Raw genomic sequence first — 15,936 nt, forward strand, 5'->3', positions numbered from 1 at the left:
ACAGATTAGTACAAAAACCCTTTCCTGTTGAAGAGCTGAAATTAATAAAAATCACCACCTGCATTGGTGGCCTAAGTCCATTTGCTTCCAGGAGATACAAAAATATATACTGTATTTCACTTGGATTCACAAATGAACTCCAAAGACAATCCTTGGACTCTTGAAAACCATTGTACAAGGGATGAGGGAAGAGGGAAATGAGCTACTCAGTGTTCCTAGAAGTTACAAATATGATTATTTCCAAATATGTTATTTTTAGTACAGCTTGCAAAACATTTCAATGTGAAGAGAATCTTTAAAAATCAGTGTATCCTCGCCCACCTCAAAGACTCATTAAGTCAGTCTAACTTTCCAAATTATGCCTACATGCACTAGATATTCAGATTGTTTTTAAAAACAGTCATTGGGGCTACAGTAAATGTGCTCCACTAAAAATAAAAGCACAAAAAGTTTTAAATTCATAACATCCTTATTTGACTATTGACGTGTGCACACATGGGTGTGTACACACACAGCGTGGTCGCACCACAGTGAGTGCAGGTAAAGCAACAGATTTCTTTCAAAGCCAAAGCCCTGTCTCTCTCATATCCTGGGACTAGCATAGTTACAAAACTGCATACAACAATTTAAGCAACTGGCAGAGATCACTTCCAGCTGGTTTGCATAGTTTGAAAGAGTTAGGATAATTAGGCAGAAGGAAGAATGTGGCAATTTAGGGAGAATTTAAACAAATCCTTTTGCAGCTAAAAGCTGAATACAAAAGTATGGAATTAATTTAACCTAAATCATGAACTTTCTAGGCAGAAGTTTTCACATGTTCAACCTAAAACTTAAAGGGACACCAACAACGGGGATGGAGCTGAGGTGGGGGGGGGGGGGAAATCACACTTCCCTCTGAAAGTTTTGTTTTTTTAAACCAGCAATACCCACAGCTTATTTTTTTCTTCTTTTCAGGTTGTTTACTTTGGGTGGGGTTTCCAAAAGCTTTCAGTATTGACCCAACTCTGCTCCCACTGGAGTCAATGGTAAGACATCCATTAATTCTTGCTTTCATTGAAGTCAAAGTCCAACATGGTGCACGTTTGCAAATCCCACCCTGTGTATAAGTCAATCTCAGTGTTTCATGAATGGATAGCATGAGAGAGGAAAAGCAGCTAGTATGGCTACAATGCTCATGTGGCGCTCTTGAAGTACCTGCAAGAAGGTAATCCATCAGTAACAGAAGCAACAAAACTGAAACCCAAGCGGTACCAGACAAAGGCAAACACACAGAAGAAGGGAGAGATGGGCATGTTTTGTAGTGTTGATTTCACATGTGCCCAAAAGACATTTCTAAACACCAGTGGAGCAGAAAAGCCTTTACACATTTTTAAAGAATTTAAGAAATTCTAGTTAACAGTGTCCTTTTAACTGGAGCCAATAGGAACTATTTCAGGGTAAAGTTCTGATTCTCACCATTATCAAGCAACTGCAGAAGCAGTGGTCAGTCTCTCCCTTCCCTCCCTCATTTCATGTTATTTGTTGTAGAGCATGTAGACAAACAAATTGAGATTGATGTGTTCTGAAGAGCTCTCAATTCAGTCCTCCACAGCCACTAAAGATCAAATGTGTTTTAAAAAGGAACAGAACAAAAAGTTCAGAGAACTGAGGCAGGTGTGTGTACCCTTTCAATGAAAATAAAGAAAAGCTGTTTTGGTTTTTTCCATCCTGAGTTTGGTTTATAGATTAAAAAAAAATTATATATGTATAAAAAAATAAACAAAAATACATTTAAGTACTTCCCTATTTAAATATTTAGACTTCTTAATTGGATAAGAAAGGACATTTGTTTACTGTACAGTTACAAATTGGAACATTCAGAGCCATTCTAAGCAGTAGTCCAAGTCATATTTGAATAAAGAACTGCAGTCTTACATGCCTGCGATTCATTAGCCCTCAGCTAAACAGTTCCATTTCATAATTAAAATACTGCTATTTAAGACCCTACAATAAAGAATGCAGAGCCCTCAGCAGTGTTTCCACTGCTGGCTCAGGGAACACAGATGCATGGAAACTATGTAGGGTGTATGTATGCACGTAGCAGCCTTCAGATAGCTTCAGTGAACATTCAACGCTGTCGGTGAGTTTGAGAATTAGAAAAAACCATCGACCGTTGACTGTACCTTGAGGTTTATCATAGACATTGCTAAATGGAAAACCTGAACTTTATATATATTACATTTGGTCGCTATTAACAGGTCATGATGTGTACACATTTTACATTGTGAACAAAGACTAGCTGAGATCCCTAGCCCCCCGCTCTCCCTTATAAGTATCTTTATGTATTTCTTTAAAAGGATGTTTTCGGTTTTAAACATTAAACTGTTACATATTTGTTTTGGTTTTTTAAACACATTAAGTGGGATTTCAACGAAAAGAAAGTCTGAATGAAAGTAATGTAAAGTTTTGCACACAGCTGATACAGAAGCAGTAACATGTCCACAAATGAACAGTAAAATTTGGAAATGAAATTTGAGAAAGTTGTGCTAAAAGAAATGTGATGCAAACTAGTTCAGAATGGAAACCTACTTCCCATTTGGGCTGGCAATTTGAGCTTTGCTGGAAAAGCTTTGGAATGTCATTTAATTTGTTCTTGTGAACCTGCTTCCCCTAATCCTCACCAACTGCTCACCAGGAGTATTAACCAAGAATACTGAATTCCATACTACTAAACCCAGCTGTCCCTCCGTCTTACACTGTCACAGGACAACTGTATGGGGAAGAAAGTTCAGCTCCTTTCATGGGATAGTTAAATGTAAAATCACCTCAGCAAACAACCAGACACAGGGCACCCTGTCCACCCTGCTTAGATCATCATATATACCACTGTACCCACAAAATGCTTTAAAAGGAGACAGAGGGCGGGTGGGAGGGAGAAGGTTATTTCTGCAAGGATTATGGAAGCCAATAAAGAGATTACTTAGTTTAAAAATTAGATTGTTGTACCAAATAAAATCTTAAAATGAATGCCCTGTGTCTGGCATTGCAGGCTGTGCCTTACAGAACTTTGCAACTGAAGAGCCAAAAAAATTAAATGACATCTTTTACTGTCCCTCCCTCCTTTTAAAGCAAAGCTATGTTTTAAAACTGAAATAGGCCAGGAATTATGGAGCGAATTCTGGAGGATGTTTGTCTTTGTTTCTGAATATTCTAAATCTGTATAAAAATTTCTTCTCAGTAAGTGGTTAATTATTATGCAGCATCCTTACAAAAAACCGAACACTTATTCTTGGCACCAAAGGAGTTTTAGGCTATCATGATAAAGGTGTAAACAATATGGATTTGTCTTAAGTATGAAGTCTCAGAAAATGCGTTTTACTCCAAACTTCTGGTACAGAAACCAGAAGAGCAAATTTTTCATGAAAAGCATTATCTGCCTTTCCCAAGTGTGCATCACAATACCTCCATGAGTAAGTTAAGCATCATGCCAGACCCTTTTCCAAAAGCGTATTAGCCATTCCCCTTTCTTTTGTTCAAAAAAAGTGGTCAACTGACCTATAGCTGTCAATTAAGGCCAGATCTACACATAAAGCTTTTGCCAGTGTACTAGTGTCAGCTGGGGTGTGATTTTTTATATTTCTGCATTTGCAAAAGCCCTAGTGTAGACAGTTATATCAGCACAAGAAGTGCTTTTGCCATTACAGCTATGGGGAACTGGAATAACCAACAGTAGCACTTCTGACAGGTTAAGGTGCATCTACATCAGGACAGTTTGCAGAATAGCTATACTAGCAAGCATTTTTAGTACAGATCAAGCCTAAAAATCTGTAGCTGGCCAGAATCTGGCCTTCTAAAATGGCTAGACTGAAAGGGTAAACTGAGAACTTAGAGAGAGTAGCTGGCATATATAAATACAGCTGTGATCACCCATGATTTTTCAGTAGCCACAAAGTGAAGAGACAATGGGCGGGATTTTCAAAACAAAAAAAATATATTTAAATTCCTTATGAGCACACCTCTCATTTAAAGTCAATGGGATTTAGGCACCTGAATTATTCAGGTGTATTTGAAAGTCCCACCCTATGTTCTTAAATGCAACAGAGCAACCATGAGAATTTATCTAATTGTCAAGCCTTAAGACAATTCAAAGACAATGCAGGTAGGTAGATCCCTGAAAGATCTGTGGCACAAAAATAAAATGGTTGTGTAAAACAATTTTAAATTACTCCATTTTGTATTGACTTTAGAAATAGCCAGTCAATTGTTTTTATTTTCTCCATTTACATGTACTTTACACACTGTACCAAGGTAATAAGACCCTTATTGGAATAATGTGTGTGTCCTGCAAGACAGAAGAGACACAAGGTAAGTGAAACAATATCTTTTATTGGACCAATTTCTTTTGGTGGAAGGGACAAGCTTTCAGGCTTCACAGAGCTCCTCTTCAGGTCTTGAGATGGTAACCAGAGTGTCTAAGCTAAATGCAAGTTGGGACAGTGTTGATGTTTTATTAATTACTCCATGGAATTACAGACTGGACTGTATCTGAAGAAATACTACTGCACAGCTTCAGCATCTAATGGCTGCAATCAACATTCATTGCTGTCGGTGGGTTTTAGTTTGTATCAACTCACTGATCAATGAATGCAAACTGCGGACCAGATATCTAAGAAACTGAAAATTCATGCAAAAAGTGTTTTGTGTCAAGAAAAGATGGCTCATATTTTCTGTTCAATAGGGGCTACATTCTGGATTACTGTATTTTTAAAGCTGTGTCTAGTGGTAACAGCATAGGATGGATCAGGACTCCTGGTTCTGCCACTGGCTCCTGGGGGAACATCAAGGTAAGTTACTGAAGCTCTGTCTCTCTGCATGAAATTTACCAACTAGCTGCCAAGAAGGTTGTAAGGTTTAACATTTATAAACTCCAATTTTGATGAAAGGAGCCATTGTAACCGTTGCAGAGAATAGGCCCCATAACTGAACATAGGTATGTTCATTGGAAATTATGAACTATTTTGTTTAAAAACCTTCAGACACCAATTCTCATGCAACACTGCAAGCAAGAAGTTCCTTTCATACTTTTTGATGCAGTGTAAAAAGAAATCTTTTAGCCCCCAACATGCCAGATTCCAGACTTCAGCCTGCACACAAAGGCAGACACTTCTCTCAGGATTCTTTTCACAAGTAGACTGAACTGAAGCAGTTCTCTCAATCAGCTATCTTCAAGCAACATGTTGCTTCAGGACAATTATGAGGGGAATACCCCACAACATACATATGAAACACAAAGTATGGGATATGGCTAAAATAAGCTGTTGCTCATACAGTTCTGTATAGGTCTGGATTTCTCATGGACACACAACATTAAAGTATGGTACATCTTGTACTATATGTATGCTGCTGTGCATTAAGAAAGGTGTTTTTGAAGAGAAGTTACACCTGTGTAAAGCATATTATTGATAGAAAAGTGAAGCGTAAGAATGGGTAATTGATTAACTTTAGTGCTAAATGCCACACTAGAATATTTTTCCCACACATCACAACTAGCTTTGAAATGTTACCTACAAACCTCACATCTAAGGTTTTCATCTACTGCACCAGAAAAGAATGCCAGACAGACTCAGACAAGAAGCAGGCAGGACTCTGCTTCAAAACAAGTGAATACAACAGGTTTGTTTTTTTCCCTAGGAGATGCAGTGATGAGAAAATCCAACAGTTTTGATTTTTAATAGTCAATTAAAGCCATTTATTAAAGCCCTACAAAATCTATATTAGGGTTCCAGACAAGAATACAGGTGGCTGCTTGTAGTCAAATATTTTGTAGCACCTGTGGTAATTCAGCCTCCCAGTCCCAGACCTGAACTTTAGCGTCCACAATCTGGTCCTGTCCCAAACCTGGACTTTTGCGTCCAAAAGTCTGGGGGCTTACCTGAAACTCCCCCAAGCTCACTACCAGCTTGGGTATTTGGGCTGCCACCAGGTCAGGTAGGTAATTTACTTTAGGGGGCCTGACCTCCCCCTTTCCTCTCTCTGGTGTCCCCAACCCTCCCTGGGTGGGACCTCCAGATTCCAAATCCCTTGGATGCTAAAAGCAGGGGAAAAAATCCCTTCTCCCCTCCTTCCCCGCCTTGCACAGAAACCGGTTTCTCTACTTCCCAAGCGATAAGCGTTCTCTACCCTCAGGACAATTGAGATGCAAAATGCCACCAGCTTGGCTTTGCCTTCCCCCGTGTCTGCTCTCGTAGCAGTAACAGGAAAAAAACTTCAACCACAAGAGAACAGAGATGATTCTTTGTCTCTTGCCCCGTAGCCTGCTCCTTCCCTGAAAGCAATAGGAAAATAGCTCACAGCCTGGCTTTTCCCTTCCCTTTGCCTCCCTAGGAAAAGAAACTTCCACACGTTTTAAAAGAAAAAGTTTATATAAAAATAGAAAGAAAATATAAAACAATAATCTTGCATTAAGAAACTCAATACAGGCTCTTGCTTATAAGAAGATATGAAAAAACAGTCTGATTTAAAGATAGCCCAATTAAACCAGTCCAACAAATCAACATACAGGTAAATACACCACAAAGATCATCATAGCCGAATTACTTTGCGTTCCCTGGGTACTTACAGATGTTTAGAAGAAACTTTAAGATAAGATGGAGTTAGGAGGAAACCTTGTTTACTCACAGCTGAGCAAACAACAAAGACCCCTGGTATACAAATTCCCGCCCCTGACTTTAAACAATCCAGTTCTCTGATTGGTCCTCTGGTCAGGTGTTTGGTTACCCTTTCCAGGTAAAAGAAACTTAACCCTTACCTTACCTATCCATTTATGACAGCACCACTCCCCAAAAATATATTTTCCCTCCCACAAACTGAGTTGCAGTGACACTTTCTGCATCCCCATGAGACTTGGTGGAACTGCTGGTGAAAGGACTCAACTCCAGCAGCTAAGGGCTCTTCACAGCAAGATACTCCCCCAATTGTCCCCTAACAGAGCTGTTGGAAGTGATTAAGAGTTTGCTCATTACCAGTCCAACTGCAGAGGAAGTTCAAATTTCATCCCAGTGAAAGATATTTATATACATACATTAGTGCCTGTACAGTAGATTGAGGAGACTGACAGTTTAAGTCTTCCTCAGAACTATAATCTTTGTGCCAGGTATGTTGGATCTGCAGACTTCCTGTCAGAAGAAAGGAAATTTTCAGTTAAATTTTCTCTATGTAACAGATCGATCACAATGGGATGTCGAACTGCAGCATGTCACCAGGGCAAGAAACAAAGGACAATGAGCTAGACTTTTTAAAAACATGTATCAATTTACTGGGTAAACATACGATGCAGAGCCCTCCCTCCAACAGCAGGGACTGATCAGGTCTATACCCTTAATTTTTAAAACTTACTTAAGATATGTAAACATGACCATTTGGCCACCCTTCACATCTCTGTGTTTTAAATGATCATTCAGGCCAGGAGGGTTCCTGGCTCTGAATGAACGAGCACAAACATTCAAGGGGAATGCAGTTTCTACTTCTGAATGCTTCTAAGTGTGCCACTTTTCAGCTTCCCCCCACCCCTTGTTTATTTATTAGATGTTGCAGGCCAACAGAGCTAGAGATTTTTCTGAATTGGGTACTTAGCATTAAAGGTTGATTTTTAGAGCTCTCTTGACAGCAAGATTATGCCATTGGGGGCGGGGGGGCAGGAGTTTGTTTTGTTCCACTGATTGGATTTTGTTTAAAATGGTCTTTTGCATGTGGGCAGAAAAGTATAGAAGATGACATTTGTTGTACTTGGGTTTGTTTGGGGAATCAAGGCTGTGATAAATCCTAACACAATTTTGCTATCATGAGAGGTGTGGGACTGTTGTTCCACAGTAAGAACTTACCCCCCAAAAACACTTTGCCAAAGATACTGAAACCAGGATGACAACATTTAAAGATAAAAAAACTAAGTCCATTTTTTACAAGACATCAAAAGGATGCTTTAGACAGGGTATTTAATACAAGATTTAGGTCCCAAGAGGGAGATCTCACTGGTGTAGTGTTGAAAAACAAGGGCACTCTAGGACATTGTATGTCAGGTTAAGACGACAATCCCGCCATCTCCAGTGAGCTAGAAACGTCTACCACTTTGATTTTAGAGCATCTGAGGGTTTGGCCCATACTAAGACTTTATTATAACAACTCCATACAAGACACGTTCCCTTGTCTCGATTAGGTTCATCCATACCAATACTTAGCACTATGCCTCATTTACGGTCCTGGCCCTTGAAGATGCGCTGTTTATAGAATACTCTCTCAGGAATGAAGATGATACAAACAGCTGAATATCCTATTTAAATTCATACCTCAAATATCCAGAGTAATTAATCTAGCTACAGGGTTTGCATGTGGAATTTGACGCCTGAGAACAGATCCTTCTTGTAGGCTAGGTCTAACTTAGCGGAGGTTGCCTCCTGAATTGGATACAAGAGAACCAGGATCTCTGGACAAGGCAGGGACAATCTAACTCATTTCTGACATTTTATTTTTTATTTAGTTGTCCTGAAGAACATTATGAACAGAAGAAAAAGTGATTATTTTGGCCACGGGAGATCAGGCTGTAGCTACAGCCTATTAATCTCCATTTGTAAAAAGACTTTTGCTGAAAATAGGCCCTATTCCAAGAGAGAGGGATAACAGATGAACAAGATAGAGCCTGAACCTCCACTTGAACTTGGGATGTACACTCTACTGTCCTTTGCCTGCTTAACCACCTGCTACAAAGCTTATTACTTACTTATTTTTAATGCTTGAGAATACAGAAGATTCTCCCTCCCCTTCTTTCCTTCGTCCAGGAAGAGCGACTATTCAACACCCATAGTATGGTTTCACAGAGTTTAAGACCCACCCTCCAAGATATTGCCTACACCATGGGGCTGAACATCTCATAGCAGAAGACCAAGCTCCAGAACCCTTTGAGCTGGGCCACCAGAATCACCAGTGCAGGAAGGAGCAGGGGGAGGAATCCACGTACCTTGGAGAGTGTTGATGAAGCAGAGTTCAATAGTTGCAGCAAACTGGACATTTGACAAACAGGGCTTGCCATTTCTAATGTGAAGTCCAAGGCTTGCTAATGGATTCAGAAAACATGCTTGTGCTGAAACAAAGTTCAGGGTCTATCAAACCTGCATACTACAGTACTTGTATTGCTATATAGACCAGAAACCTATAACCTCTTACAGTCAGACTTGGAGTGGCTAGAGGCATTCCATATGTGTGGTCAGTACCAGATCCTGAGCATGAAGTGGTTTGACACTGAGAAAAAAGTCAGTTGAACAGAGATCTGGCCTTCCTTCAGTTGTTCATTACATTTAAATGCAGCATTGTGTGCTTCAGCCCTGTCTCCAGAATGGACAAAAATACCTGAGCACACTGTGCTCTCAAGCTCTCCATCAAGGGGTGAAAGTGTGCATGCCCTGACCCCACCCGGCACCACCCATGGCACTGCCCCAGAAATTTCTGAATTCACAGGATTGAACCAGATCTGGGCATTTCATTACATGATGCCTGGAGTGACATCGACCATGGTCATTCTGGCTGATGAAACTGTCCTCAGTAGACTTGGCGTATTTGATGTTAGCATGGTTGAGGATCTGGTATCTTTTCTTGCATTAAGGCCACTGATATCTTGCAACACTTTCACAGGTACATCTTGGCTTATCAGGGCTGAAGTTAGCTCTTAGTACACAACTGACTGCACTCTGACCGTGATCAGTTGATACTGTGTTGGAGGTCTGTTCTTCTAGTACACTTGAATGAAATTGTTCCCTGCATGGGCTGGAATTCCAAGGGGTAGTGGCTCAGTGTTAATAAAGGTTGTCAAATCTCAGGCCTTCAGCACGATATGTACCCTGCCCTTACAGGGTTCCCTCCCCCTTCTGCAAAACACAGAAGGAGAGCGGCTTCCATGTCCTAAGATATCACTGAAGACAGATCTGAAGGGAAACACACACAAGCTATGATGCTATAGAAATAAGTAATATTTGAAAGGCTCACTCTTAAAGTGATCTCTAAGTGAGCTCCTTGAACTTTATAGATGTTTCCTAAGGCCCTGCTCAAGGGAAAGATAAGGGAAGCCTTCATGTGGAGCATACATGTTGTTCCACTGAATACCATAATGAGTAAGGCAATGTTACATATGCAACCACATGACCACAGTCAGTCAACAAGACAGTCATTTAAGGGCTGGACTTACACCTTAAGGGGGAGTGGGAAAGCATTCAGAAATAATGAACCAAAAGGCCTTTACCCCCTACTGTCTGAAAGGCTCCCCCTTTTGTCTCTCCAGAGCTGGTGGTTCAGAAGCAAGCAATAAAACTGAGGGGCACAGCTAATCCCCAGATAGCCCAGGCATTTATGCACCCTTCTGCCTGCTTCTCTACTCCTCTGGTTGTTTGTGATGTGCTCCAAGCAGAGAAATCTGCCCAGAAAGCTGAAGCCAGCTAGCTTATCAGAAGGGATGTCTCCAGGAAGCTTGCTGCAGACCTCCTAAGGCAAAGTAGCAGCCCAGTTACTCTTAGAATCCAATCAGCCAACTATTCATACAAATAATCCTTTTTTGGTTTTGTTTTCTGGTTGATCTGAGCAGCAGGTCTCAAACCTTCTTGCAGCTGCTGGTGACAGTCTGTGGCCAGGTGCTCACAGGTGTGGCCACTCCAACCCTGGCTTTACAGGGAAAGTGCCATATGGCCAAAGGCTTTACCAACTAGCCAGTGAAAATAGCGCATAATACTTTGTAATTGTTCTTATTACCACAATATGAATGATCATCCTGAAATGGACTGAAGTTCTTGCTGTGCTTACTTTTCCATAAATTTTATTCAAGGATTGCTAGTTTACTAATGAAATCTAGTCACCTGGTAATGCAAGTAAAGGATATAGTACTTGTCTTATCTGCAATCTGTTAAATTGCCTGAACCTGAAGGTCCTGCAATCTAATAGAATCACTTGTCTAAACACAGATGAACAGATTTTCACAATCCCCTCCACACCCCACAGAAGAATTCTGACCATTTGGTCCCTTCATATCTCAAACACAAGTCAAAACACACTCCTCTACCACACCCACAAGAAAATACACACTATTTTCTTTTAAAGGTTTAAGACCCTTGAAAGGGCCTGTTTCTCAGGCAGCAAAATGGAAGGCACTGCTCTTTTTAAAGGCACATGCTGTACTTCCCTTTGGCTGGAATTCTCTACAGCAAGATACGTCCCAAGGGGACAGGAAACTAAAAAGTACTGCTGGATTGTTCACACAAATTCTTTTCAAATGCTTTTAACAGTGTTTTGAATCTTCAGCTCTGATCCTGCAAAGATTTACACATGTGATTAATGTTCCACACATTAATATCCTCATTGAACTCAATGGGACTGCTCAGGTGTAAAGATAACCACAGACAGAACTCTGCAGAATTGGAGTTTTAAAGGATCTTTCCCCAAGCCTCAAACACTGAAATGCCCTGCTCACTTAATGTAACCACCTCCGTTTTAGCACCACCACCTCAGTACAGCTCCAGTGAAACATCCTATTTTCAAGGATTTATAACATGGTATAAATATTTCAGCATGACTTTACAAAAAGAGCAGCCTGCAAGGTCCCAACTGGGGAGTAGGCATGTTTTTACATACTTAAAAATTCAAGAAGTACAAAACAAATGACAAGGTTCCTGGGTTTAGATACAGTTTTTGCCCTTGTGCAATTTAAAACAGCTTTCTTTCTATAGAGAATTTGGAGCATCTTCATTCAAAATATGGCTGTTCTCTTTAGACATTTTCAAAGACATTGTAAGTGATGTTGACCTACAATGAAATGAAAGCAGCACACACACTAGTGCTTTCCATAAGGCAATTACCGTCAGTCAGTGTACAGTGACAGTTCTGCTCTACCTCAGTGGGAGTACAGAAGAGGTGCAGTCCCAACACAACACAAAGCATGTTCACCTCAACTGCAAAGATGCATTAGTAAAACTAATTTAGTCAAGGACACTGAGTTAAACAAAAATCTGAAGCAAATGCCTAATAACCCAGGAGAGTCACAGCAAAAGGATAGCCCAATTCCCTGGCACAATAAGCTGCAAAAAGCCAAGGATAAAATGGGTGCTCTGCAGACCTTAAGTAAAAGTTTTGGATGCATAAACAAGTATCTGGGAACTCTGTTTTATCTTCTTCTGCATTCATATAAATTCTGAAAATCCTGAAAGGATTTGGTAAAGCAGCAGCAAAGAAGGAAGCCTTCCCCGTTTGATCAACTAAGAAAAACAGATGGCTCAAGTGTTGACAAGCACATCACCATAATACCACGCTGCAAAAAACGAATGGGAAAACCATAGTTCAATTCTTGCTATTAAGCAGCCTTACCTTGAGCATTCAGCAAATATATCAGATGCTAGGATATTATACAAAATTACATTTATCTTAATACACTTTGTGCCTTACGGAGATGCGACACCCATAAATCTAAGTAATGCTGCGCAATAAAGATTTAATGTTAAACTATTTTTTAAAATCATCATAGCTGATTTTCAAAAATATGCACATTCAGTTTGTGCACCTAGTTTGCACATGCATTTCCAACAACTACACCTGTAAAACTGCCAATTTATATTTGCAAATAATCGAGATGCAGGCCTCACCACTTGCACACAAAAATCTGATTTGTCCATGCAATCATTCATTATATAGACTAATTAAGCAAGAAATTCCACATATGCTTTTGAAAGTCAGGCCGTAGGAGCGTATTTTAAATGCCCAAGCCATGAAAAATTACAGCTAAAATACTCTCCACGAACTACATTGCTATGTGAAAGCTTCTTCAAAGGATTTAAATGATTTCTCAGATGCAAAGAGGTGCAATCCCCCAGCACAATGAGGTCAAGGAGATAGAGCATCTCTGGACTTCGAACCTCTTGAGTTTGTGTGGTTGCCCCTGAAACTTATTTGACCATTATCTTCTAAATAAACTGCCAGTTAATTGTTTACCTATTTTGAGAATGCCCCAGGGAGTTTCCAACAAATTAAATACATCGTCTTAAAGCAGGGGAAATCTGCACTGTATTGCTGCCTCTGTTTAGAATTAGATATTTAGAATTTACACCTATAAACTCCTATCCCTCATAAGGACTTATTGCCACCTAGTGGATTACTTAGTCCTCAGATATACTTATTACCACTAGATGGAGACTAAAAATAAGCCATTACTAGTGAAGTAACTGGATTCTGAAAGACCTAAAGTTAAGATTTTCAAAGTAGCATAAGGGAGTTAAAATGCCCTAAATCCATTGAAAAACTTAAGCCTGGGCACCAACTCCCTTCATCTCTTTTGAAAATCCTGGTCTGTATCACTAGGAGAATATCTGCATACAAGACCATGTCTTCATGAGAAGGGTTTTGCTGATATAGTTAATCCAGCAAACTCTACAGGGTGGATGCAGTTCTATTGGTATAGAAGTGCTTGTACCAGATCAAGTGAGTCTACACTAAAAGGTTTTTTTCCCAGCATAGCTATATCAGTTAAAAAACATATATCACGCACATAGCTATGATGGCAAAACTTAGTATAGACCAGGTCTAGGGCACTTTTGTGGGGAGGGGGGGAGAAAATAAGAATTCTTCCTGAAAGTGGAATGCCCTGCTCCTTAAGTGAACTTTCTTTTACTGCATTGCTCTTCAAAAACTTCTATACTGAAGTACTATTTCAATTCACTGGCAATCTCAAAACAAAGGAAGTTGTCAATGAAAAAGAAATGCAACCTAATCATGTGGGGTAAGAGAAAGAAAGGTACTTACTGCCCACAGAGTTCATGGGAAGCCCAGGAGATGAGAAACTCATCTCTTCGACATCTGTAGCTAGTAAGAAAAAAAATGTTTAGGCACTTGCATTTATTTAAAATAGAAATTGCAATATTTAATTTTGAAAGTTAAAATAAATGCATGTTTACACTCATATGTCCATCTGTTCATCCCCCCTTTTCATCATGTTAGACAGTTGCATATAAAGGCTAATTTCAATTTTGTTATATCTGAGAAAACAAAATTCAGCATTAATTTTTTCCTCCCTAAAATTGACATAAATCTCCAGATTAGAGAGACACTACACACATCCATGCATATACAACATGGCAGCATACATGGGCATAAAAATATTGCTTAAAATATTGTAACATTCACTTTGGTATTTCAGTACTTTTGAGTGCTTATTTATGCAACCTGAACATTCTTGTAAATGTAGATTTGATACATTTTTCTAGATTCTTATTTAAAAAATATGAAGAGTATCTTTACTCTACAATGTTGCTAACTTACAAGCAACAGCTAAATTCCATAATCTCAACTATATAGTTTACCACCTGTGAAAGTGCATTGCAACCCCAAATTTTCAGAAGTCATGAGTCAGACCCCAAAAGGTCATGACATTGGCTTAAAAATTATGATATTAAAAGTAATGTATTTATGGGATTTTTATATGCCAGGTTTTGAGACTTTGGAGGTAAGCCACTAACCCTTAAAATGTTTGCAACCATTTGTGGTTCAAAACTGAACCTTACATACACATACAGTACTGAAATGTAGCTAGAAGGGAGATCGCACTTACCCTACTAACCCCAGAATGCAGTCTCAAGCAGACATGGCTGCAATGCTCAGTTGTGCCTGGTTAATGTTTTCAAGCTTCTGTTTAAATATCTAGAAATTTAGTCACATTCATTTGAAAAAGGGAGCATCACATGACTTCAGGACCTGGGGTTTGAATAAAAGCACTAAGTATCAAGACTTGCCCAAAAATCTGAGAAATGACAAAATTGCTGGAACTCCTGCTCCCATGAATTTCAGGAGGTCCTTAGGAGTTAAGTTTGCCCTTCTGAAAACTTAAGGAGTTGTACAGAGCAGTCTTAAACCTTACAGAATGTAGCAGCCCACCCTAACCATTTCACACCATCAATATGCCACACATGCATGCACAGTCTTAATTGTACTCTTTGAGCTTACTAAAAATATCAAAAAGGACTTAGTACACATTCTGTGAGAGGGTCATAGCTTAATCATATGCAAACCAAATGTCAGAATAATCAATTGTGGCTACTTCAATGCAAGTTTGACTTTCTGCAGTAAAAAGTGCTGGGCTAGAAGTATTCAAAGGATCTCAACAATTTTCACATGGAGAAAAGTATTCCACTCTTTACCAATAACTTAGACAACTGAACCAGTTTTACTCCAAGTTTATGCAAAAAAACCACTCTCAGTCTTTGGGCTGAGACTAAGACTGGAAAATTTCAGCAAGTCATGAGCCTCTGGAAACAGGTTGGGTGAAAACAGTTATGCAATTGTAGGTACTATAGCAGCTAATCCCACTCTTCCCATGATAAACAAACTGTATTTGTGCTTCTAGTTGTCACCATCGTGTATTTTTCAAAGTTTGTTCTTCAGACATTACACAGCAAAAAGAAAGTTACCTTTACTGTATTTATTCATGTCATTTTATTAAGATCTCAAGGTATCAAGAGACACTAGTACTAAAGTTAGGATTTTTATTTAAGCAATTTTATTTTATCCTCCATCCCTTTAAGAGATGTCTATCTTCCATAAAAACATGTGCTATTGTTTCAAAGCATTCATTTCTCTAGTCAGATAACAGGCATGTGTAACTGTCTGAAAACTACGTTTTCATCCGTTTGCAAAGAATTCCTAAACTCTAGGTTCCATCAGCTTTAAATTCTACATATTAACCTCTGAAATGCGTCAGCCCTAGAAATGGCAGAAGGGGTCAAGAAGATGAGATCCAAACAGGGTCTGGAGCCCCTTCAAAAGGATCCTTATCAGAAAAGATATCCCCTCCAAAATACTGCATAATGCAGGGGCCCTCTCCCAACATCTGATCAGCAGCTGCACCAGAAGTAGTTTCCCTCCAGCACAAGGAAGCTCCGAGCA

The 15,936-nt window shown here is 39.5% G+C and overlaps 1 protein-coding gene across 2 annotated transcripts in view; it reads right to left on the minus strand.

Annotated features, from left to right (window-relative positions):
* Positions 1 to 15,936, minus strand: part of NR6A1 (nuclear receptor subfamily 6 group A member 1) — a 165,178-nt gene that overhangs the window by 128,435 nt on the left and 20,807 nt on the right. For both annotated transcript variants that reach the window (XM_075060438.1, XM_032767506.2), the window contains exon 3: positions 13,801 to 13,860. In XM_075060438.1, coding sequence (XP_074916539.1) covers positions 13,801 to 13,843 — 43 coding nt within the window. In that variant the 5' untranslated portion in view covers positions 13,844 to 13,860. The remainder of the gene's footprint in view (positions 1 to 13,800; positions 13,861 to 15,936) is intronic.

This window comes from Chelonoidis abingdonii, chromosome 24, assembly GCF_003597395.2.
Source record: "Chelonoidis abingdonii isolate Lonesome George chromosome 24, CheloAbing_2.0, whole genome shotgun sequence".
Lineage (NCBI taxonomy): Eukaryota > Metazoa > Chordata > Testudines > Testudinidae > Chelonoidis > Chelonoidis abingdonii.